Here is a 25,804-nt window from a genome sequence, read left to right on the forward strand (position 1 = left end):
ATGTCTGTGTGGCCTGTGCTTGATATTCACTGATGGATACACCAAGGAATCATTACAGCCAGGATTATTTCTCAGTTCTATGCTGTTATGACTATGATACTTACAGATGCTGAGTCGATATCTATTGCAATATTAGGATATAGCGTGATTTTTTTTTTTTAACACTAGGCCATGTGAAAAAGTTAAATCATTTACTTCTATAGACTGTAATCATGACTGATATTCCCAAAAGCAATGTGCATCACACGTCACATGTCTTTCTGAGTTTTCTTTCAGCAGCATCATCGTTATATTACATATAAAATTCGTAAATAAAATACTTTTTAAAGAAAACTGCTATATTTAGCTGTTCCTGCTCTTCACACCTGTGCTATAAAATAAATAAATTGGAGGTCAGCAAGGAAAAAAAATAAAATAATGGAGGCTGTTTTTTTTACACCTTATGAAAAGTTTGAGTTTTGACCCTTTGAGGTTGCCATAGTTTGTCAGTGTGGGGTGTTCAAACATATGCCTGTAGCACATGTGTTGTTTTATGTTATGTGAAGTAAAATGGATCGGTTTGTTATGATAATATTATTGTAAAAGATATGCTAATTTCCATTAGCGCATTAATGATAATTCCCATCATGTGTTAGCATTGAGCTAACGGACAAAGCGCTTGCTCAGGCTTCAATTTTTTTCATGCACCCTAGGAATCATCATGTGTTATTGTGCCATTGATTTAAGCTGAAATTGGTCTGTTGAGAAGGCAGTGCAAGATGATGCAAATAAAAATAATTGATGATTCCCATAATGCATTAAAATAAAAGGCATAAGCCTATTTTTAGGTAAGGAGTAGAAAGTACAGGCATTTGTACAGGCATTTGTGTTAAAATGTAGGGCGCACAAGTTAAAAGTTCAGAGAAAAAAAATATTCTCAAATCTGCTCAAGTACAGTAACTAAGTATCTGTACTTCCCGCCACTGTTATGCACCAACACACCACAGCAAGTTCCTTTTATGCGGAAACTTATTTAGCAATAAATATTCTGAAATATGTGAAGTTTCTGCACAACTCTGAATACAATTTCTCATCTGAAACATATTACATTTCCACACATCCTCACATGTGTAGGCAGCGTGTTAATCTAATTAGTATTTTTATTGTCTCCTGCACAATGGCACACTAAAGCATCCGGGTGCACTTTAGTGTGTGAACAGGAGGAGTAGCAGCTTCAGCAGCACCCAGAAATAGCACTTTAGAACGTCAACACGCTCTTATCACCTGTGTGACTCATCAGGCAGGCTGCTGCGTTCACTGTCCACATGTGGCTCCCATCAGCTGTCACATCTCTGAACTTTGTTCTCATTGAGAATTTATTTTCATTTGCCTTTTTCGGATCTCTTTTGTAACATTCAGTCACTCCTCCAGGTTGCTCACATTTCACCCGGCCCAGGTTATGAGAGCACGGAGATGTCACGAATGACGTTTAGAGCCGATAAATATAAATGTGCTCCCACGTCAACTGTAGGCTGCATTTCCTCCTTTGAGCTTGCCAGCTTCTTAGTCACTGTTATAACCTCTTTTGATGTCTTGTAGTCTATAGAAAACCTAAAAAAAATGCAGATTTTTTTGCAGCTATCTGAGCTGCTTGTTATCCCTGTGTGTGATGTATTAATTTTAGACTTCAATATCAATCTGTGCTATTTTTCACCCTGCACAGAGAGATTGATATGTTAAAGGAGCAGCGTGTTCACTGAGTCATATTGTTGGAAATTAGTTATTTATTCTTCTGATATAAAATATATCCAAAGAATAACGTGCAAGCAATGTTAGAATGTTTTTATTATCCTAAGGCCACAAAGAATCAGAAAGTATTTTCTGTCAAGAGAGGTTTAATTAGAAAATATGATTAGATTTTATTTTGGTAACGAAAAAAAAAGAAAATGCAAGTAAGGGAAAAATAAATAAGACAAACAAATGAACTGAACAGCAATTTTCTGAGATGAATAATTCATCTCTGAAAAGGAGTAGGAAGGAGAGAGTACAAAGTCTGCCCCCTTTTTTCAAATGTCACTGATACAATTTGTCAAAATCCCCATTATTTCAGCTTTTTGCCCAAAATTTCACCATATACAACTCAATCGAATCAACAAACTCACTGTGCTGCTTCCCCTCTCACATAAATCCATTCGGTATTTGATTTTAAATATTAATTTAAACTTATTTAATGTTGAACATGTCATCAAGGCAACTCCTGTGTTCTGCAAGGTAAAATTATAGTTTTTGCTGGAGTGCGGTTGAGCAAGACAAAGTGATATTTGGCTTATATAAAAGCTACTGCTGATCCTGTCCTGCACAGCCCCCATGCTGGTACTTTTCCCCGCTTTCCACAAACTGCAGGTAATACACTGAACATGGATAAGCACCTCATAGAAATCCCACTTCAAATAATCTGAACTATCCCTTTAAACACCATTCTGATCGTGTTTCTTGGTCACCTACTGCGCTGCTTAAGTCTTCAAGGGTGCAACTGCCACCAGCATTGACTTCACTGACTCATTTCTGTCCTGCAGTGAAGAGCTGATTAACAGCAACAGCTTGTGGGTTTTAGATATTATTGCTGCTTTTAGAAGCAAAGGTAAAAAGAAGATTACCTTAAAGCACTGCAATGGATTTAATGAGCACACTAAGATGCTGAACATGAAACAGCAAGATAGCCTGATAAAGCTGGAAGGCAAATAAACCACAAAATATCTTGGTTCCATATGATGTCCTCTATAAAAGTTGCCATAACCCTGAGGTCCTTTTAAGTGTAATAGATCCTGTCAGAGTGGTCATTAAATCCAAGCACTCCCTGAAAAATGTGAACGGTTTCTGCACTTAACAAAGTAGAGAACCATCAGTCTCAGGGTGGTGACACCATAACTCTGCTCCTCTGTCCCGAACCTGTCTCCTCTCCTGGTTTAGTGGAAATAAACTTGTAGAGTTCCCACTCCACACACAGTTCAGCCTCTTTTAAAGAAGCCTTGCTTGACTCCTCTCAACTTCATGTTTGAAGCAAAACAAACACACTGGAAGGAGGTTTTTGGCATATCCAGAATATAACTGAAAATCCCTTGTTTGTCATAGTTGTGCATCCTGCGTATTTGCCCAAGTTATTTCATTAGACGGAGAATGACAGTGCATTAAAAGCTGTGTTTCTATTAAAATCTAATAGCTATAGGATGGAAAAATCTTAACAAAATAATCAATAAAGGCTCTATCAGTATGTGATGGTATGGACAAAACGAACTTATATGAATTTTGCATACGCCGTTTTTTTAAACTCAGCAAAACTGACTAAAAATAGGTGATTCCTGTTGCCAGCAGATGAGTTTGCCTTTCTGATTTTTTCTGATGTGTGCCAAGACTCAGCTCATGTTTGTGCAGGAGAGCAGGGAGAAAGACGTTTTTAAAAGTCTGTGTTCAGCTCTCAGTAATGCAGATAAACACCCGTGACTACTGCAGAGTCATTTGACCCAGAAGTGAATGCTAATTGTACCTTTGTCCACTGAAGACAAAAGCCAGATGTTAGTGGATGTTAATGGACTTTCTGACCTGTGTAAAAGGGGCTATACATTAATGAAGGAGAGCTGTGAGTTTTTGAAAGTATCTGGGTAAGCTTCATGGAATATTTGAAACAAAATGTTGGAAATGATCTATAAAGCCAAATAGCGGGGTGGGGATGGGGCAGGACAACTGGAATAAAATTACAAATACTATGCAGCAAAAAAAGCTATGCATAGATTCACATAAAATAAAATGTTTGTATGTGTATCTGCAGAGTCCTTCCTTCTCTTGATCTTTAAGTCTGGCAGGAGGGGATAACTTTGAACAAAGGGTTTGCAAACAGCAAACAACAAATTCTGTATCACAAGTAAATAAAAATATTGCAAAAAAAAGAGAGACCCTGGTGTTGTCTATAGTAAATAAGTGGTATGAGCATTGCCCCTAATGACAGCAGTGAAAAGTCTTTTTATTTATGCATTTATTCAGTTTTCTACATACTGTTATCACACCTTTAGCTGATATAATGTGAGATTAGGCTCATATTCATTATAAAAATCTAGTTTATTCTTCATGAGAGAATAAACTGAATCAAAACAGTGAATTTCAGTTATTAATTTCTTTGTATATCAACCTTTACAGTCAAGGCTACCAACTGAGAACACTGGCAGGAAGGCTGATTTTTACAGACAGGAAAAAAAAGAAATCTCAGGTGTTTCAGGGTGCATTTCAATGCCAAATAATTAATTGATTATTCAGTACATTATTCAACAGCTGTATTCATATCAAGACAGAAAAGCTCCTGGAACCATATTTAAACCTTGGTGAGACACTACAAATTTACAATTCCCAAGGCAAAAAGAGCTCATAGCTTCTTTCCAGCTTTTGCAACAGATGGTACAGACAGCGAACAATGTGGAGTCAGTTTAGAGGTTGGAGAGGCAGACTTGTGACCACTTGCCCATTGAAATCCCTCAACCAGCTTACAGAGTGTCAGTGGGTGAGTGTATGAGTACTGCTGCCTCCTCTCCAAACAGCTTCACGGGCAGCAACAGCAAACAGGAGAGCACTGTGGTTGTACTGAGTATACATCTGTACAGGAGGAATCTTCCATTTTTAACCTGTGTCTCTTGCAAGTGTAAGAGTCAATATACCTCCATACAGACGCAATATAACTGCAGCCAGCGTTAGTCTAAAAACATATGGACACACCTCAGGATGTCTGTCATTCATCACCCCTCATTCATTAATAAATACTGTATTTTATCAACAGACTGATATAGTGTGACAGCTCTTTTGGCAGGTAATAAATCCAGAAGGCAGAGAGACTGAGAGAGCTGACAGCTTGTATTTTGACTGAGTCATTCCTGAATATCACACTGTTTATTTTTTATATTAGTCAATATCAGCCTGTAGATTTGTAGTGGGTGATTCTGGAGGTGGAGGCGTTTATTAGTTACATGTATACATCATGATTTATAAGTTGATTATGTGATTTGATGCATTTTTTAAGCTTTAAAGTAACTGGTGGCTTCAACAATCAGATACACGTACAGCAGCACAAAACAAATATTATAGTAAAAGCATCCTGTATAGTTGCACAGTATTAACTAATATTGTTTGCTATGAAAGAACCCTAAGCACCCTAACTGAGAAAATTCCTAAGGTAGGACTGCTAAGTTAGGATGGCTGCCAAAAATGGCAGCACCACTGTTATCGGGTCTATATGGCGATGACAATGAAGATGGGGAACATCATAAACTTTGAAATACTTCCACAATGAAAGGCTACACAAACCATATGACGATGGATCATGTATTAATGCATATCGATTACCAATTAACTGAAAAGATTTGGCTGAAATCTTTATCCTGGACTGATAATTGGGAAGAAGTCTTCCCATAAAGGTGGGGTTTCCTCTCCTCCACTGACACAACTAATGCCTCTGACTCATCAAAGCTCAAATTCAACACCCGTCGCCAGGTAGCAAGTGGGGTGAGACAGCTGTTGTCAAGAATGCAGACAGTTTTGTGTGCACTCTAAGGCACGGCAGGATGAGGGCCGACTGAAGAATCAAGTTCTAGATAGATTTCTCAACCTAAGATAAGATCCACAAGTCTGAGATTAGACGCTGCCATGAGTTTAAGACTTGCTTTTGCAGGAACAATCTGAAAATAAAGTCAAGATAGGACAAGAAGTATTTTTTTGTTTTTTTTCCGCAATAAGGCCTCTGGTCTCCATAAAGACAGTTATACTTCCCAAGGATGCCATCTTTACAGCTTACGATGAGCCCCAAGCTCGACAATGCAGGATCAATTAGCACATACAGCTGTTCATTTTCCTCCGGCTTTGAGCAATAAGCGCTGATTACACAACGTGCAGCAATCTGAATATTAATCTCATGGATTTTTACACATTTTTCCCAGAAAACTCACCATCTGACGAACTTTTGTCATTATCTGTTAGTCGATTCTTTCGATTCTTTTGTTTTCACAAATACAAGAACAGCACTTCTTTATGATAGCGTGTGTCAGATGTTTCAGAAAAGAAGTAGGAATTATAATCAGCAGCTGTGGTCAGGAGGAGCCTCCATCACATTAGAGATGATGAACACGGAGTTTTATTTTATAGGATTATCCACAAAGGGCCAATGTCAGCTCTGTGTATTGGTCTAACCTTGATGTTCATGAAAAGATGAGAGTGTGTGTTAGTGTGTGTGTACTCACAGCCAGCAGGCGGTTCTTGTCCTTCTCGGCGTTGTTGAGAGCGTTCTCCAGGGTCACTCTGTGTTTCTTGGCGACTTCCTCCAGAGCTCGAGTCTGGCTCTCCTTCATCTGGTTGGCCTCATCTTCGGATCGAGCTCGCATTTGGTTCATGTCCTTCTCGTGGCCCAGCTTCTCCTCACGCAAGGTCTGACGATGACAGAAGATAAATATTCATTCAGAGTCAGACACACATTACTAATATGCTCAAAGGTGAGTGTTATGATAGACGATACACACACGCAGAGTGCTCGGGCTGACTTTCACACCATATGCTGTATCATTCAGCCATATTGCCAGTGTTTACTAAGTGACAGCCAAGAAATCAATCCTGCAGTCTGTCTGTCTGAAAGTCTGAAATTTCCTTTGAGGATCTGTGTCTGTCTCATCACTTCACATTCGTGTTTGTTATTCTGAACGCACCAAAACCCAACAAGCCGAAAACGGAGGGCTTTGTGGCAGAATCCATGTGGAATTATTGATAATGGGGTTATTGATTGGGGATCCGTGCACTCTTATAACCCCATTTTGGTTCCTTTTATAAAGGTTCCACCTGAAAAACTTTCAGTTTCAGAGGGTTCTACCTAGAAACCAATGTAAAGGGTTATACCTAGAACCATCTGTGAAATGTTTAACCCAGAACCCACAATGAAAGGTTCCACTGAGATCCCCCTCTGGGGGTTGTATTCAGACTATTTACACCATTTAAGAGTGCTAACAAGAATCCACCCAAGGAGTTCTACTGAGAACCTTTTCATATTCCAAGGGCTTCACCTAGAACTCATCCAGGGGGAGAGAGAACCCTTTTATATTCAGATGTTCTACCAAGAACCCATTAATATTTTGAGGGTTTCATCAAGAATCCAAGCAGGGGGTTTGACTGAGAATGTTTTTGTAGGCAGTTTTTCATCTGGAACCCCATCCAGGTCGTTCTACCGAGAACCCTTTTACATCCCAAGGGTTTCATCAAGAACCCATCCAGGGAGGTTCTATGGGGAACCCTTTTATATTCCAAAGGTTTCATCGGGAACTCACTCAGGGGGTCTACAAGAACCTATTTATATCCCAAGGGTTTCATCTGGAACCTACCCAGAGGGTTCCACCGAGAACCTTTTTATATTCCTATGCTTCTATGCTGTGCTTCTATCATGATTGGATCTGACTAAGAACCCAAGAACCGGGAAAACTGTGTAGCCCTGCATGCTAATGTTTGCAGCTCCTCATACCAAATACCCAACTTGATGCATACAGAAATATCAAAGCTTGACAGACCTACTGAACCTTGTTACAGCTGGATAATTTTTGCAAGTTTTTGCAAGCGATTGGTGTGTGCATCAGTAAGAGGGGTGGCAGTTAAATCAGAGTAGAGCTGCTTCATAGACTCTAACCTGCAGAGATAATAGTGGAAAGTGGTAAACTGTAGGAATGGATAACAGCCAAAAGATGTGGATCAGAGGGCACAGAGGAGAAGGAATGAAGTCCTGCTGATGTAAGTTGTTACTAAACTTGATATATTGTGTAACAGACAGACAGGCAGACAGACAGGCAAGAACAAATGCTTTCTGTGTTAAGCACCAGTGCACTGGGTTTGTCATTGGTACTCTGGTACAGTATGAATCAATGCTAAGGTCACAGAGAACAGTGATTTCCCTGAAATGAACAGAGTTTTTAATTGGTTACGAAACAGTCTCAGTTTAATACCATCCATTCTGTATAGTTAGTCTTAATGCCTGCCATCTGATTGGATGCTCCTTGAAACGATCGATGAAACGATCCTGTGTTTGCATTTTTCCAGGTAAAGTTACAGCAAGTAGTAAGTTAGTCAGTTAGAAAGAAGAAGGAGGAGATTTTTCGTAAAATAGTTTGATTTCTGATGTCATATTTTGTAGTTAGGGCAGAGGATACACTACCGCTTTTGTCCACAGGGGCCTCCAAAGTAAACACAATATTAAAGTTCCTTGTATTAGCTTAAAAAAAACAACAACACTAATCTGTAGCCCATTTACTTTGGGTTTGATCGGGGGAGCAGCTGTTTCTCCATTGTATGGGTTTAACAAAATTTTAATTAGCCAAACTTTGCCAAAAAAGGGCACATGGGAGCAGTAATATCCATTACTTGAGCTGGCATTAGGCACAGTAAAAAAAACCCTGAAGTAAGCCAAGAGACTCTCTTTGAGAACATTTCCTGTTAAAGATTATATGACTACTAATGAGTCGAGAGAATCAGTTGTGGGTATCTCTTTTCCCCAACTTCTCTGTTTTACAATACCCTTATGGTGTTCTGCTGACAATAAAGACAACTAGAATACATTCATCTGAGTCTGTGCAGTTGTCCTGAGTAAAGTTACTGTTCACGAATGAAACAGCATTATGCAGATTAGCTCACTGCTGTCTTCTGGAGAGACCTCTAGAAACTAGGAAAGTTTAGTGTCAGTATAACCATGCCTATTAACTGAGTAGTAACAAACAGAAAAGGAAGATGAGAATGTTAAAGCATCCTGACTAAAACATCACAAACTTGGCAGGACAGAAAAACTCCGCAGCAGTTGATTAAAACCATCCACAGCATCATTGGTACCCATCTACAAAGTCTCGGTTACATCGAGGAGGTGAGGTGCCTACGCAGAGCTCATAGGATACTAATAGACAACACCCACCCCAGCCTGTTCACCCTGCTGCCGTCTGACAGGAGATACAGAAGTGTTCATATCCGTAGAACCAGACTAAACAGCAGCATCAGCTTAATTCATCCTCAGCACTCCTCCATTTGTTCTATATTTATGTATCTACTCAGCCAATTCCAATCAATCAAAGAAGAAACTACGCTGAAATTTAATTGGACAACCATGTGGTAAATGATGAATAAATCGTCTTGTATCAACATATGGAACACTGTGTTCCATCTCTGCCAACACACATGAAAAGATAACACAACATCATGTCCTAGAACATGCAAACTGTATGTTCTAATTACGCTTAAAAAGTCATTTCATCTGGAAGATTACGAGCTTTAACAGACACTGGCAACAACATGAAACAAACTTTAATTTCCCACCAGGGATGTAATCATACTGGTGTGCACTAATTGCTCCAAACCAAAGGCTGTTTTTGGAAATCTACCAAAAAACGTCCATCAAAGCGGTCAAACTGAGCAACACTGCTGTGTTATCATATGGCCAAACAAACCAGAGGGGCAAAACATCTCCACAGCGTGACATGAACGACGGGGCATGAAAACATCCCGGGAGGTTAATTTCTCCTTTTGCTGAGAGAGGACAAGGGGGAAAGAAGAGGCTTTAAAGAAAACAGATGAGGAAAAGACGGTGGTAATAAGAGAGAAGGGAAAAGAAAACCAAGCCTCCCATTAATGTAATGACTTTTTCCACAACTTTTAAACGATTAAGTCAGACCACTTATATTCTCCAAAAATGCTCTCTCTCTTGCTAATGATGCTTATTTTCAAACACAATTTATCCAAAAAACACTTCTTAATGCAAGTTGGAAAATGCAATCCCCGATTCCAAAAACTTTGGGATGCTGTGTAAAACGCAAATAAAAACAGGATGCAATGATTTGCGAGTCATTTTTGACCGAGTCCAGTACAAAAACAAGATATTTAATGTTCAAACTGATAGACTTTGTTTTTTTGTAAATATCACACTCATTCTGAATTTGATGCCTTCAGCACGTTCCAAAAAAAGTTGGGACAGGAGCAACAAAAGACTGGGAAAGTTGTAGAATGCTCAAAAACGGGTGAACGAAACATGGTTGGGTATTAAAGGGGCTCCAGAACACTGCTGTCATTAAACATACTGCAGTAAACATAAATGCAAGTTAAGACTCAACCAAAGACAAAACCATGTATCAACAACATGCAGAAATGCTGCAAATTTCTCTGAGCCCGAGCTCATCTGAGATGGACTGATGCAAAGTAGAAAAGTGTGCTGCTCTGACAAGTCCACATTTCAGACTGTATCTGGAAATCAAGGACTTCCCGTCCTCCAGAATAAAGAGGATAAGGACCAACCAGATAGTCACCAGCTCTAACTTCAAAAGCCAACATATGCGATGCTATGGGGGTGTGTTAGTGCCCATGGCATGGCAAACTGTCACATCTGTGAAGGCCCCTTTAATGCATAATAATGCAACATATGCTGCCATCGAGACGTCTTATTCAGAGACGTCCCTGCTTATTTCAACAAAACAACGCCAAGACACATTCTGCACGTGTTACACTACTAGACTGACCTGCTTAATGTCCAGACCTGTGTCCCGTTGAAAATGTGTGGTGCATTGTGAGGTGCAAAATGAGCGTTGCTAAAATAAAAGGTGGTAAACACACTCCTGACCCAACTTTTTTGGAGTGTGTGGCATCACATTCAGAATGAGTGTATATTTACAAAAAAAAACAATTAAGTTAATCAGTTTCAACATCAAGTATCTAACCCACTTTGTCATTACCTGATTAGTTTTCTAAATGGAAGAAATTCTGATTAAGAAAACCAACAGCAACAGATTACTGTGATTAATCCATCTTCAGCACAAATCAGTTGAGCACTGAGGGACGGCGCTGCTGCCTGCTGCCAGAACGGACAGGAGCCGTAAAGTTTATGCGGCGCAAGATCCTCTATTATCCCGAGGAAGACATTCAAATTCACAGCAGCCTTGCTCGGTGGGAGAACTCTCCCAGCTCCCAGAGGATTACACTGCACAAATGTCAGAGATAAAAGGATGGGAAAACACACATGAAGCAGCAACACTTGACATTTACCGTCGGCTGTGGTTGGTCTGCTGACTACACTGTTCCTTAAATCATCTGACCTTTAAGCTTCTTGGTTTTTAAAAAGAGGAGCGGATTGCATTTTTTTTTCCCATTTGGTAAATGCAGTGATCGACAGGTTTGACCCTTTCAACAGTCTGATGATTACAGGTCCGTTTCTGCTCTCTTTTGCTCATAAGGCATTTTAAACTTTTTTGCATACATAAGATTTTTTTTCTGATCTTTAGAAACTCTTCTGCAACAGAAGAAGTCTTGAGATTCAGAAAGGTAAATAAAGACAGGATGACACAAAAATAGTGGGAGTCTTTATGCATTCTGTACAGCTACACGCCCATGCCTTAACATTTTCTGTTCTCAATAAAGGACGTCCTGAAATATATCAATAATTCAAGTCAAATAGTACTGCGTCTGTAAAGACTGGCCTTGGGGAAAACATCAACCTCACAAGAGTACACACATGGGGATTACTGTCTCTATAAATTCACAAAAATGTCAGCATTGCGAAAACTAAAATAAATAAGTAAAAAAAAAAAAGAAGAAGAATAGAAGCAAACCAGTTTTCCTCTCATTCTGGGGCAAATAAGTATTAGAATTGCTTCATAGCTCCAACAAATTGTCTTTTACTTTCAGGCTTTTCTCTCCAAAAGGCTGGATTATTGGGATTACTGTGGAGTTTTGGGGAAAATGGGTCTGATTGCATAGAAGAAGTTGAACTCACAGGGTAAAGGCAGAGAAAACAAACTTTAGTAGCTTTTTTTTTTTTTTTGAATGACATGTCTATAATGTATTATAAGCACATTAATAAGGCATTATTATTAGGGACGATGATGATTTATTGATGAACGATTAATCGGCCATTAAGAATTTGATAGATCACATCAAAATTAATCAATCTACTATCAAATAAATATTATTTGTATGAGCACGCTCTGCATGTTATCTAATATTCATTTATATATGTTGAATAGGTTAAGTCTCAACATCTTTTACTTGATTTAAAGGACATCATGTTATATTTATGAAAGCTGTGTGTATACTATGTTTTATAACACCTTATAATAAACTGCAATGTCTTATGGATGTGCTTATAATGCATTATACAGTATGACACGATTGTTACCAAAACCTCCTACTAAAAAAATTATATCTCATCTTAATGTGACAATCAACCTTCTCTGACTTTGAAATTATGACGTTCAAAAATGCAGGTAGCATGAGTATGAAGTATGTCATTAATTTAAAGCATCTGAATCAATGTTAATCAATTCTCTTAAACTTCTCAAATCCTAAAATGCATACTAATAACCTGCTTTGAGTTTTCTTGGTAGTTTAAATTGACAGGGTTTTTTTTTTTAAATGCGAGGACCCGTCCTCCAAAATACGAGCACAGAATTTTTTACTAACAGTATTTGATGAAAAAACGAGTCTGGAGCAAAGTCTACCAAAAACTTGAGTCACAGCATCTTGATGGCTTATTGGTTATTCATAACGGTGTTATTTCGGTCTGAAGTGAATACAAATCACGCCACCGACAGTCACGCACACACACACATACCTTCTCTAGGGACTGGAGCTGTTGTTTCTGTCTTTCGTCCAGGGCCTGGCACTGGCTCTGCAGAGACTCTCTCTCTTCTTCCATCCTCAGCACTTTGTCCTTCAGTCGGCTCCGCTCGTTGTCCAGGTCCCTGATGGCTGCTTCCTGGGTCATCTGGGTGGCCTGCAGGCTGCTTATCTGACCTATGACAGGACAGTCGACAGACGTGAGAGCAGTGCAAATAGGAAAGTGATGTCATCTGCATATTGTCATTCTGGGAGGTTTGTTGTTGATGCAACAAACACATAAAGTAAACTGGCGTCAGCAAATTCTACACTTTAACTTTGTAAATGAAATTTGTCATTTGAATGAATTTGCTGAATTACCATTTTGTTCATCTTCCATCACTCAGCCTGACACTGTGTTCAAATTAGTCACTTTCTTGTTTTGGAGCTTGGATGTATTATTAAGACCAGACCCAAACCCTATTCATTTCAACAAGAACAGCTCACTGGGATGAATACACCACAAAGGTTTTCTAGTTTCCAGGTTTACCTCCTGGGTAAGCAGCCCACTGAACAGACACAGTAGTGTTTCTTTGGTTGGCTGCAAGTTCCTGCTTGGCCCACAGACTTTACATTGTGTTGACGTCACAGATGTTTGAATAGCTTTTCTCAGCTCAGGGAAAGTTTTACAAATATAAAACTTCCACTTATCATAAGTACAAAGAGTTATAATTGACCTTGTTTGCAGTTCGAGGTGTCCTATCAGCAGTTTTACAGACGTCTCCTCTATAATGGTAGAGAAATGAGAAAAATGCTCTTTTGAGTGCCATTTTCCTGTCAGTATTTTTATATTAGGCTTCAGCATTATCTATTTTTTCATACCTTCATACCTTCCTGACATTTTACTGGGGTTTATGTTATTACGGCATTGTTTGTTTAAAACCTGAGTAAAACAGCTTAGCTCCATGACTCCAACTCCAGCTCCATTCCCCTAATGTAGACAGAGCTGATAGACATAGTGACGCTAGCTGGGAAACAATAAATGCAGGTCTGCTTCGACTTTGAGAAGCTGCAGTCTTTATTCACTGACAAACTCAAACCTAAACTGTACATTTACTGCCCGCCTGAAAACTTCACTGCTAAGCTTTCCCTCCTCTCAGGACACATTCTCTGTCACTTTCTGGCACCATAGATAATAATCAGTCTGCCTCTCAATCTCTCTCTCATGCTCACTAAAGTTACACACTCAATACGATATGCTGCTCTTTCCAGTCAGTAGTTTGGAGTGTTTGCTGACTTGTCACCGAGACTAAATCCAAAATACTAACAGGACAGGGGCATTTTTTCCCCCTTTTCTTTGTTAGTTATTAGTCCTGTAACTTTATCTCCCAGATGCCACACAGAGACTGACCCCTGGTGGTGTGAGCTGCGCACTGCAACACAGCATCTCCCTATCAGTTTAAAAGACAGAGGAAAGTCTGTATTTAGGATGGTACTTTTAATACCATGGTGGACTGTAATACCTCTATACTGTCCAAGCATATTTGACATTAATGTAGTTAGGTGGCTCACTGCACAAGAGGATGATGTTCGTCTTCTAATCTGATCTTCGTCTAATTCCTCCTTATGAAATAAGGATGTTAGTGGTGTTGTCATGTTTTCGTGTTTGAAGACATCTTGCCACTTTTAAAAATGATAGCACCACATTGTACTACCATTTAGGGTTATTAGCTGTTTGACCTGTTAAGTTTTGTCAACTGTTTGGTTTGGATTTGTTTGAGCAGTGTGCAGTGCATGGGTAGCTAGTTTTAAAAACAAGTTCAGTCTGCCAACATTCCAATGCTCACTGCTGTTGGAGAACATTTGATTGCCACACCGTGGGCTGTAACGGATAATTACCGTTTATTACAACTTGGATGTTATTTTTGTGGTTTTGGTGATTGTTCCTATCAATTATTGCGCTCATCTAGTTGAAGTCCGATGGTTCAAGAGACAAGCTTTGAAACAAAAACACAGGTTTTAAATGAGGATCGAGGCTGGACCAATTTAATTGCAAGAGAAAACAATGGTGAACTAAAATTGTTACCCAAACTGTTGGTCTTAAACATCCACTACAGTTTACAGAACAACTTTCTTGTGTAACTTTGACCCTACTGTACTTGCTATAGCAGTGAGGAATAATTACCACCATTACAGGTGCACTTGCTTTCGGTTTTACCTCCAAATAAAGTTGTTATATAATCTGACTGAATGGTTGGTTTGTTTACCACAAACACTTCTAACCAAAGGAATCAAAAAGCCTTTAGAGTTTAAATAAAAGAAGAGCTATGATCTGCACTGGGTGGTAAATGTGACTGTCACAGTCGCATCTACCAGCTGGATCTTATTTCACATGCAAGCAGCTCCAGTGGAAAACTGAAAAAACATTCTCACTGGGCACGAGGAGCTCATAGGAGCTAATGGACTGAGCATAATTCTGCAAAGAGTTGCTGCCATTGGTGACACATTTCAGACGGTATTGTTCATGCGACGTTGTTTCACGAAGTGCTGACGGAGAGACATCACAAGATATTAAATCAGATTCTAACATGCAACAATTTACCCAACGTGAGTGCACACAAACGCAACGCACACCTTAAACTGGGCATAATTGATGTGAGAAAGGTTTCCTCTGCCTCTGAGGGACTGGGGATAACATATGCTTGGATATACTGTACAGCATTAGGCCATTAAAGTGTTAGAGACCATGTCACCTCAGACAAGATAAGAGCATCTGTTAGCGGATATGTTTGATGTACACACTAAGAAATAAAGGTACTAAATAGAACCACGCAGGGTTCTTCAGCTTGTACCAATAGGATAACTCTCTTTTGTTCCCAGTAGAACCTTTTATAAAAGCTCCACCTGAAACGCTCACTGGAACTGGGCCCATCTTGGTTCCAACACCTAGTTTTGAACATTTCCACCAAAAATAAACTGGTTCAGAACCTGAAAAGTTGGTTCCTGGTTCAAACCAAATCACACTTTGTTGATGAGTATTCATGATTATGATGGTGTTTTTCAAAACTGGTGGAAATGCAGGGTGGTTCACTTGAAAAAAACAAGGATCTTGGATGGAACCAGAGCTTATTTGATAGGAAAGGGCCCTTAGAGGACCTGGAACCATAGGTGCCATCTACAGGAGGGCCCCCACTCTTGAGGCAAAGAAGGAAAAAGCAGTTGTAAAATTACAATATACTCATAAATTTTATTGGCATTTGAAAGGACCACCAATTAAGTCACAGCATATGCTATATTATTCTTTATATTTAATTTACATAACAAGGTGTAGTGTGCGTCTTGTGTATTAGCGGCGCTTTAATTAACTAGTTAACAAGCGCAAAGCACCATGAATTCAAACACTTCCAAACGTTAATGCAGTTAGTACAGTAACGTTAATGCAGTTAGTACAGTAACTGCAGTTAGTACAGTAACTACAGTAATATAAATTAGACTGACACAACATGGTGTCTGTCATCAGCTCTTCATGGCAATTCTTCAAAAAATTAAACAACGAGTCGGTCATGGCAGCAACCTCTGAACGCAAACAGAATATGGAATCTGTCTCAACTCAATTGAATGACTTTGAAAACATCAAACCAAGAACCAAGAATATTATTGTACAAAGAACCCTTGACAAACCAGTGGCAAAAAAGTTGTTCGAGGGTTTCAAAAATCTGAGAACTCTTTCATTCAAAACAGGCTCTTCCAAAGCAAATGGTTCTGGGTAGATGATCTTTTACCACCCATGCTTTCAAAAATCCCTGAAGAACTCCTTCTTCCAAAAAAGGCTTATCTGGATAAAAGGGGTTTTTAAAGGAACTCTTAGTCCCCTGATGATGAACCTTTTCTGCAAGAGTTACTCAGAAGCAAAGGGTTCTACTGTAAACAGAACCACAGTCCTTCAGGAAGGACCTTTTTGGAACCCTTATTTCTAAGAGTGCATTTGCATGACAAGTCCATGAAGTATCTTGTGGGTAGCGTGGGTGCAAGTGTTCACTAGCATTATGGAGAGGAGAGGAGAGGAGAGGAGAGGAGAGGAGAGGAGAGGAGAGGAGAGGAGAGGAGAGGAGAGGAGTTGAGGGTCTTACTGGCTTTAAGCAGTATTTCAGTTGCTTGCTGCTGAACTCGGTCTCTGGCTGCCTCTAGTTCACATTCTGCTTCCTTCTGACGGATCTCCACAATCTCTGAGTTCTGGGTCACCTCGTCCAGCTGCTTGGTTAAGTCCTGGAGAGGAATCAAATCAAACAGACAACTCTGTTAACACATACAGATTAAATTTCATGTAGAAAACATTTCCAGGCCTTCCCTGTGACATCCTCCGGCTGCTCTGCCTCACACTACGAAGTTTTCTGATTGATTTCTGATTTACATGTTGTTAGCAGCTACTTTAATCACTAGTTAGCTATTTATCTCAGAGACCAGTGTGGCTATGCAAGACTATAGCACCCTGACTACTTCTAAGCACCGTCTTAGCATGGAAAATAGATTTGGGACACCAATTTTTGATTAATTTACTGTTTACCAGACCACAAATGAGACAAGGATTAGACTGGAAAATGGTAGAAGCAGCTGGAGTGTTTTTGGAGACAGGTTACTGTTCATAAGCACATGACTTTATTCACAAGTGAAGCTGGATCATATTTTATGGAGAAAATATTTCTGGTCCTCGCTCTAATGTCCTCTGGCTGCTCCGCCTCAACTTTGGGTGATTTATGAAGTTTCTTGATGGACAAAGGTTCACTTGTTGTTAGTGTTCAGCTACTTCAGCTGCTAACCGCTAGTTAACTCCACTTCTATTTCTCTACTAAACTGTGTACAGTACAGTGATCATGTCTGTCTTCATTTTGTAAATTAAATATTTAATTCAATCAATTCATTAATGGCCTCATGACTCTCCACTTCCACTATCATCTATTGTGCTCGGTCGCTTCATTTTTTTGACTCTGTAAGTTATTCTCTTCGTTTCAGAAATCTCTCGTATAGTTAATTTCCATTTTTAACTGATGGACATGCAGGTTTTAGCCACGTCCTGGTGATTTGTTTCATAGCTACAGTTCTTAATTATTCTATAGAGATACTGATCTGTTTCCTGCAACAACTTAGTTGGAGATTTTTTCTAGGATGATATACATGGGGTTAATTGCTTTTTTATTTTAAATATACTCATAATAGCTGTTATAACTGAATGGCGAAATAATTTTAATACAGGACAGAAAAAGGCAATGTGTGAAGGGTTCCCTTGAGCTCTATGGAGCTTAATGGAGCCATGGCGTGCTGAACATTCTCCAGCAAACACAGATGTTAGTTCGGTGTGCCATGGCTGTCTGCCCTTATTGTCTGAGATGTTTGGTCAAAATTGACATGTTTAATCTGCGTTTGTCCTTGTTTGATGGAGTTTGGGCAGTCTGCCATGCTTTCAAACAAATTTTATGCTAAGATTAATCAAGACTTATACTGATTCATATTGTACGTATGCCAGTGTGTTTGACAGCTGGGCTGTGACCTGATTAAGCAAACCTTATTGGTGACCATCGGTTGCTCTCCTGGAGACCTGCAGGCCCTGTAACTAATACTCTGACATCTTACAAGTAGCGTAACCATTTCCAACAATCTGTGATACTATTCTGGTGCAACTTGAGACGATTACAAAACAGATTTGTCTTCATTTTCCAGCTCACACCAGTGATGAAAAGCTCCCTTGTGTTGTCTGACCACTGTTTGCTTCAGATTTTCTTGTGGTGTTTCAGGTAGTTCTTGTGTGTCTGAAGACATCTTGCCACATAAAACATAATCTTCATTCTCCATTTTTAAGTAATCTGTTTGACCTGTCAAGTTTGATCAGCTGTTCAGACTGGTTTGATCAATGTGCCTTGGGCAGTTTTAAAAACTCTTTGCCAGCCTTAAATGATAATTACAATTTATTACAACTTAATGTGTTTTTGACCATTGTTTCTATCAACTAAAAATTTTTAAAAAGTTTTACCAACTAATAATGTTTTGTTGAGACAATTTACTTTTCTCCTTTAGATAAACTTGAATCTTTAGTTTTAGAAGCCCCCAAAAATTATATTTCAAAAACTGCTATGTAAACTCATTGAGGTGAATAATGGTTAATAATCTAATATTTTTATTTGCAATCATTTAATTTTCAAGCACCCAAATAGTGACAAATATGGTTCACATCTCACTGTGAACATTTTTTGAAATACAATTTTTTGGTGTTTATAAAACGCAATGATTCAAGTTTATATAAAGAAGAAAAGTAAATTATCTAAAAAAAAAAAAATGTAAGTTGCTACAACTTTGTTTAGTTAATTTCAGAACTTAGGAGTCTGAGGTTGATTTACAATTCAAAAAAGTTAAGTTGCCTTGAAATTATGAGTTTTCTCACCTATTTTTTAAAGGTGTACTGGGATAAAGAAAACATCGACATGCTCTTAATCACTAAATTTGGCCTAAATTTAAAAAATAAATGGTGTGAATATTTTACAAAACACACACGTTTGAAAATATTTTGCAATTATGTTGTAGCTGTATAAACTAAAGCTGGTGAGTTTCCAGACATTTTGGACAACCACAGCGAAACTTGCAGAATGAGGCATATTGGTGGCGTATTACTAATAGAGAGGATCAAGAATGTAAATGCTGACTGCTGCTCAATTAATAAGAACTAGACTTTAGGGAGGGATTTGGCGTGCACACACACGTGCACAGACACACACACACAGTACGGTGGCTGTGTGATTTAGCACTTTAGAACTCATGAGAGGCAATTTCACATCTTTCAATCCCATCAAACAGCCTGCCTCAAACTTAATTACTGCTGCTACAGCTAAGACAAAGAAACCTCAGTATGATAATAACCACTGAGGAGTCACACACAAATTAGATGTGATGTGTGTGTGCGTGTGTGTGTGTGTGTGTGTGTGTGTGTGTGTGCGTGTGCTGATTTCCCTGATGAGTCCATAGCAGGTAGTTGTACTGTGTGACCGCTTGATTTAGATGAGAGATCCATAAAGACTCTGTGTGTGTCTTGTACATTCTTGTGAGGACCAGTTCAGTTTTACATCCTTAGGTTTACAATTATTTCGGAAGTGAGGACATTTTGTCCACTCCTTATTTCTTCAAAGAGCTGTTTCAGTGTTTGGACTTGATTTTAGGGTCAAGAGTCACAGTCAGGGTTGGGATTAAGCACGTCATCGTGATGGTAAAGGCTAAGACTGTCAGTGAGGGTAGGGCTGTGTGGCATCACTGCAAGTTTGTTTTTGAAGGGTCAATGTCATGTTGAGATCAGTGCATGGATTTATTAATATATCTATGAATTAGCACCGTGTTGGGCCGGGTATCGGTACCTTTAAGGTATCAATTGAAATAACTCCGTGCCAAGTAGTACTGATATTTCTCCAGTCAAACGATGTCTACATCCAAATCTTTTGGTACTCAGAAAAAAATGACTGCAAGCATTCTTCATAAAGATGAGCCTTCGAAATAAGGTATCAAATGAAGTACTCTACAGGGATTTTCACACTGCACTTAGCCACGGGCCAAGAGAGCTGCTAGTTCCAGGTCAAGAGCTTTCTTAGCCGGGGGCTAAGAGAACCTTAACACTGACATATTCCTGGCGCATTCGAAAGTGGGCTGACCCTGACTTTAGCCTAGGGCTGGCTGGCCCTGCTCTGGAGCAGGGTTAGCCCCGAGTTTGTGGGGTTATTCCCTGAAAATCTACTACACTACACCCAGGGCTAAAAGGTGCCAGTGTGCGCCACAGAACATTCTACTGACTGAGTGCTAGTAGAAGGGCGGTGTGAATCATGTAGCCTTGTGCTTAGCTTAACCTCGGCTTAACAATGTGTGTGTGAATAGGGGCCAAGTTATCCCAAGGTTAACTCTAAGCCTAGGGTTAAGGATAGCCCTGGGCTAAGAATATACAGTGTGAAAAGCCCGTATTGGTATCTGTATCAGTTTAAGCGTACTAGTATTGGTACCGGTATCATAAATTTAGCTGTCATACCCAAGCCATACAAGAAACACAGTCTCTGATTGGTGAACAGACTCATTGCCAGTGGGTGGCTAACAACATGATGACAATATTAACAACTGTTTTCAACATGGAAAAATGGATAAATAACTACGGACACTTGGTGTTGGATTTATCATCATGGATGTATTTTACCATGTCTCCAGAAAAGATGCTGCAAGTTTAGGGCTGGATTAAAAAGCTTCTGAACGGGGTAAAAATCGCTCTGGAGCTGACACAGTAAAGGTACAATACTAGCATTAGCATTAGCTCAAAGTTAGCCTTTCCTACTCGGCTCACTACGGGGACAACCTCCTTCACTCCTCACATCAAACTGCATTGACATCTAAAGATCTTTGTTTTTTTCTCCTAAAAGGGAGCGTCGCCATGACGTTTGGTGAAGTACCCGTATGTGCCGGTCTGATGTTTCCCTACATTCTTAAGTGTTAAATCAAAGTGGACCAAATTGGGATAAAGGGAAAGACAGTTCTAAGGACTTAAGGGTACTGAGGGCATATGTGAAAACTAGGTATAGCCTATTTTCTTCAGTACACACTTCTTCAAAACAGTCACCTCAATTTAGCAAATGCTACGCTACAAAACAGTTTACAAGAACGGGATACTCTTCATTGTTACAGTAAAGTAGCCCAAGTAAACTCTAAAATGAACCAGAAACCAGAAAGACACTTAAGACACTCAACTCAACAACTCGCTAACATTAGCTTGTGAGTGTATGGCTGAGGCTGGAGGAGGGGTCAAAATATTCAAACAGTTTAATTAATTGTATCTCTGTTGATTTATCTGTGCTAAAAATGGAATCCCATTGTTACAGACATTTAGTCATTACCTCTGATTCACCCCTCATCATATCTAAACACTAAAATAACACACACACACACACATACACGCTCACGCTCACAGAGCCTCATTTCTGTCAGTCATGCTTATTGGACATGGCTGAATGCTGCGTTGCCATTTAAATATAAAAGGCCTCTGAAAACCCAGTGATTTATTGTTTTATCTCGCTAAAAGCTTCCAACAACCAGTCGAGATAAGCTCTACCTGAGAGCGAAGTATTTAGTCCAAATACAGTGACAGCAGCAATTTAACATTGCTTCAGTGGAGTGTATCACTTGGGGAATAATTTGAAATTTTTGGCATGCACATTCCTACGGAGGCTTGTGAACGCTCAGCCATTAATTACGACTGTCTAAGTTACTCCAAGCGATCATTTGCTTGCATTTCTCTGGAGATTTGCCCACTAAATCATGAGCTAAAGGAGGATGACAGAGAACACTGAAGCAAGAAGCTGCAGCATCCTGACACCAACAAAAACTGGTCTTTAAGTCGATATTTGATGCTACGGTTTCTACCAGTGAGGCAGTAATTATGCCCAGGGTTGGGAGGGTTAATTTAAAATTGTTTTCTCATACAATTACTAATTACCTGTTCAAAAAGTCAGTAACCCCATGTATCATAATACATACAAAATATGTAGTCAGTAACCTCAAGTATCTCAATACAAAAGTGACTTTTGTATTGTTAGTTGTTTGGTTTATTAAGTGTGTCCAGCTATTTCTTCCTCAAGTTTAAATTAATAGCTGTAATTATGCACATTCAAATGTACTTGTTTAAAGTATGATATTCACACTTCACACTTAAATCTCAAGTCATTTTTGTTTTTATGTTTTTCCCACATACACCATCGTGGTCACAAGCACCAGTACCAAAATATTTTTCAGTAGTTGTAGTAGTACTGACAGATTAGCTGGCAAACTGAAGTTTTAATGTTAGCGGTTGACCTGTGTAGATAATGTAGATGTTAGCAACTAGTCTGTGTCACAAACGTTAATGGTTGGTCTGTGTAGCCAATGTTTGTGTTTGTTCTGTGTAGCTAATGTTCTGTGGTTGTCCTGTGTAGCTAACATTGGCATTTATTCTGTTTAGCCACCATTACCGCCTGGTCTGAGTCATGTAATGTGGCGGCCTGTCTTAGCTGTAAATGTGTCTTCATATTAGATGTTGAGTTTCATTGAGACCAGAGTGGTGTTGTTATGTGTACTCACTGCGCATGGAAGTAAATCGTTCCTTTAAAATTGTAATCCTGCTAATAATCCTCATTTTTACTGAATGTATCTGTAATTTGATTACATCTTTTTCTGTAACTGTAATTGAATAAAGTAACTTTTTTTTAAATCCTAATTACGTAATCTTTTTATATGTGATCTGTTAACTCACCAAGCCTGATTATGCCTTCCTGAGAGCAGGGAACATATTGATTTGATGCAACACTATAATTTAGCAAAGAGTCTAACAAAGTCTCTTTCGCTTGAAGAAAATACTATATTTCGGAGACCAAACAATTACTAACTGTAGGCAGGAAGAATAATGAGATATCACGCGAGTGCTGTCATGTTCAAACCAAAGATTAAAACTTCCGCTGTGAAGTTGTTAAAGTTAAATTAAAATCTATTATCTCTCAATGATGAACTCACAGCAGGTGCAGAAGGATTAAAGGATGTGCTCACACACTGGGGCTGTTATCAAGAGATTACTGTGATATTACCTTAGCAACAATACAACACATCAGTTATGTATTGTATGAAATAGGATCACATTGTTTCCACCCTCTGATATCTGTTTTTCTTGAATGCTGTATCAAATGAGAGAGGAACTGTCAAGCGAAGTTGGTTTCAAGCTCTCTGCTCTGTTGTTTCTTTATCTGGGTTACAGTTAATTGCTCTGATAACTTATGAAATTATTAACTCCAGGCACACCATCCACTGCTGACCTTGATCATATTCTCAGTAACACTGAGAAGGGGGGGGGGGGGGACCCCTTCCTGTCTTCTGCGCAATCAGTGATAATTTCACACAAACTTCAGAGCATATCATAACAACAAAACAGACCTACTTAACCAATTCCCCTGGAGCACATGTCAACTTTATTTTTCAACGGTGGAGATAATCATGTGGGTCTGCTTCTTAAGACCTAACACAGCTCAGAAAGTAGAATTTCATAAAGATCGACTTGGAAAATGAACGCAGCGTGGCCATTTTTGTCCCCCAATAAATGCATACATTACTGCCAGAGTGGTAGGTTGCAGGGAAATGGTATCACACGTAAGCTGCATTTCCACCCAAAGTACCCAGAACTCTTAGTCCCAGGAACTACTTTTTAAGGAAGTAAGTGGTTCATTGGTGGGGGTGTGTGGAGAGGGTGGGGACTATTTGCATATTTATGAATCTTGAGTACTAAACTGAGGCAACGTGTAGAGCTACATGTAAGTCATTTTAATGAGATATTTCAACTTATTTTGCAAAAAAAACATATCAGACACGATTTCTTACTTACTGCAGAACATTTTCTACTGTTTAACAGAGAAAAAGACAGTAATGGATTTGTAGGGTATCAGTGTCCCTATGATGGAGACACACTGTGCTCCTCCAAAAGCTCCTTTCTCCTTTATGAAGGTCCTGTGTTTGACTCATCCATCTACCTCAACTTCCTCCTAATATGGACTATTTATGCTACCTTCATCCGTTGCTCCCCTGATTATCGCCCCCTGCTGGTACTACACCTTCATACATTCATACTTTTCACACATATTTGCGGCCAAATGTGACACTGACACAGTGTCTTCTATATTACACACTTTAGCGTGATACTGGACTGATCCATAAGGTCTAACACACATGGTGAGTCCATTTCCTTCTCATAAAACATTTTGCAATAACATTTTTAAATATTTTATATCATGCATTGTTTACATCTATGTTCTTGCCCTCCTCTTAGCTGCCTCTGCTGCTATGTTTGCCATTGGAGCGATGCTACCATCATGCATTGCTATCACCACCAACTTTTATTAAGCAGAAAAGACCGAAACTGGTAGCTGGAATGTGTATTGTGTTTGTCTGTGTGCATGCGCATGTGTACAATACAAACAAACGGGTCCAATGATTAAAATCACTGCTTCAAAGCACTACTAGCTGCCAAAAACTCTACAGGGAAGGGAGTTGGGACATAAAGACTTGATTAATAAAGAAGATTTTTTACAGATGTCTGTTAATAAATCTGTTGAAACGTACTCTTAAAAAAAGATCTGGATATTTAATGTCCGGAGAGGTGAGGAGAGGAGACAGATTGCTGAACATCTACTTTTTGTAATTTAATCTAGAATCAACACCAGACTATCCATGTATAAACTTTTATCTGCTATCTTTCATATATCCATTACTTTATATAGAGTCAGTATCTATTATAGAGGACAGATTTTGTAGTCTGTTCATAAAAACTGCATCAGAATATGGCCAGTGATAGATTTTGCTCTGGTGCTGTTTTACCACGCCTGTCCTGTCTTGTTTTTATAGTCCAGTAATAGTAAAAGCAGGTGATTCCAGAGATAGTGATGTGCTTGAATCAGCTGTGCGGATTTATGACTCACCTTCAGGGTGTTCTCTGAGGTCGTGAGCGATGCCTGGAGCTTGTGGGACTTCTCCCGGTTCTCCCGAGCTTCGTCTGTTACCCTGGCCAACTCGGCCCTCAGCTTTCCCAGGGTTTTCTGCAGCGCCGCCTCCTGAGTCTGAAATTCCCGCCGCAGCTCGGCCTCGGTGCGCTTCCAAGCCAAGAGGTTGTCGGCTGTCAGCTGCTGAGTTCTCTTCATGGCCTCCAGCTCGCGTTCATAAAAGGCCTGAGCCTGCGGACACACAGACAGACGGACGGACAGACTGGTGCGTCAGTCACTTCATTCAAACAGATTAATGGAAGCCTCCAGCATGGACACTGCACTCTCTTTTACTTCTTTACAAACTTTTTAATTTCCCTCTTTTTTCTCTCTAAAATTGAGGCAGTAATTGGAAAACGTTTGGACGGTTCGAAAAGCTCTCTCATCAAAATGCAATCTCATTTTAAAATAATCAACGCAAGTTAAAGTTGAAGCCAAAATGACTTGGCTGACAGCGTTCACTGTCAGTGAAGATGCTTCTTTATTGAAGTTAATAGCTTTCTAAATGCAGGACTTAAATTGTGCCATTCTGCTTTCTGCGTACACAAATCTGCATATCACAGACAAGGTCAACACAATAATACCAACAAATATTCATTTTCATTCTCTTTCAACCAGAAACACTTTGGAGT

The 25,804-nt window shown here is 39.3% G+C and overlaps 1 protein-coding gene across 2 annotated transcripts in view; it reads right to left on the reverse strand.

Moving 5' to 3' along the window:
- fam184ab (family with sequence similarity 184 member Ab) overlaps positions 1-25,804 on the reverse strand; it is a 210,165-nt gene that overhangs the window by 100,565 nt on the left and 83,796 nt on the right. For both annotated transcript variants that reach the window (XM_084737868.1, XM_084737867.1), the window contains exons 6-9: positions 25,113-25,364; positions 16,740-16,875; positions 12,626-12,807; positions 6,255-6,440 (exon numbers count right to left, since the gene is read on the reverse strand). In XM_084737868.1, the coding sequence (XP_084593994.1) occupies positions 6,255-6,440; positions 12,626-12,807; positions 16,740-16,875; positions 25,113-25,364 (756 nt within the window). The remainder of the gene's footprint in view (positions 1-6,254; positions 6,441-12,625; positions 12,808-16,739; positions 16,876-25,112; positions 25,365-25,804) is intronic.

Source organism: Lutjanus erythropterus, chromosome 15 (assembly GCF_056507025.1).
Source record: "Lutjanus erythropterus isolate fLutEry1 chromosome 15, fLutEry1.hap2, whole genome shotgun sequence".
NCBI classification, from domain to species: domain Eukaryota; kingdom Metazoa; phylum Chordata; class Actinopteri; order Lutjaniformes; family Lutjanidae; genus Lutjanus; species Lutjanus erythropterus.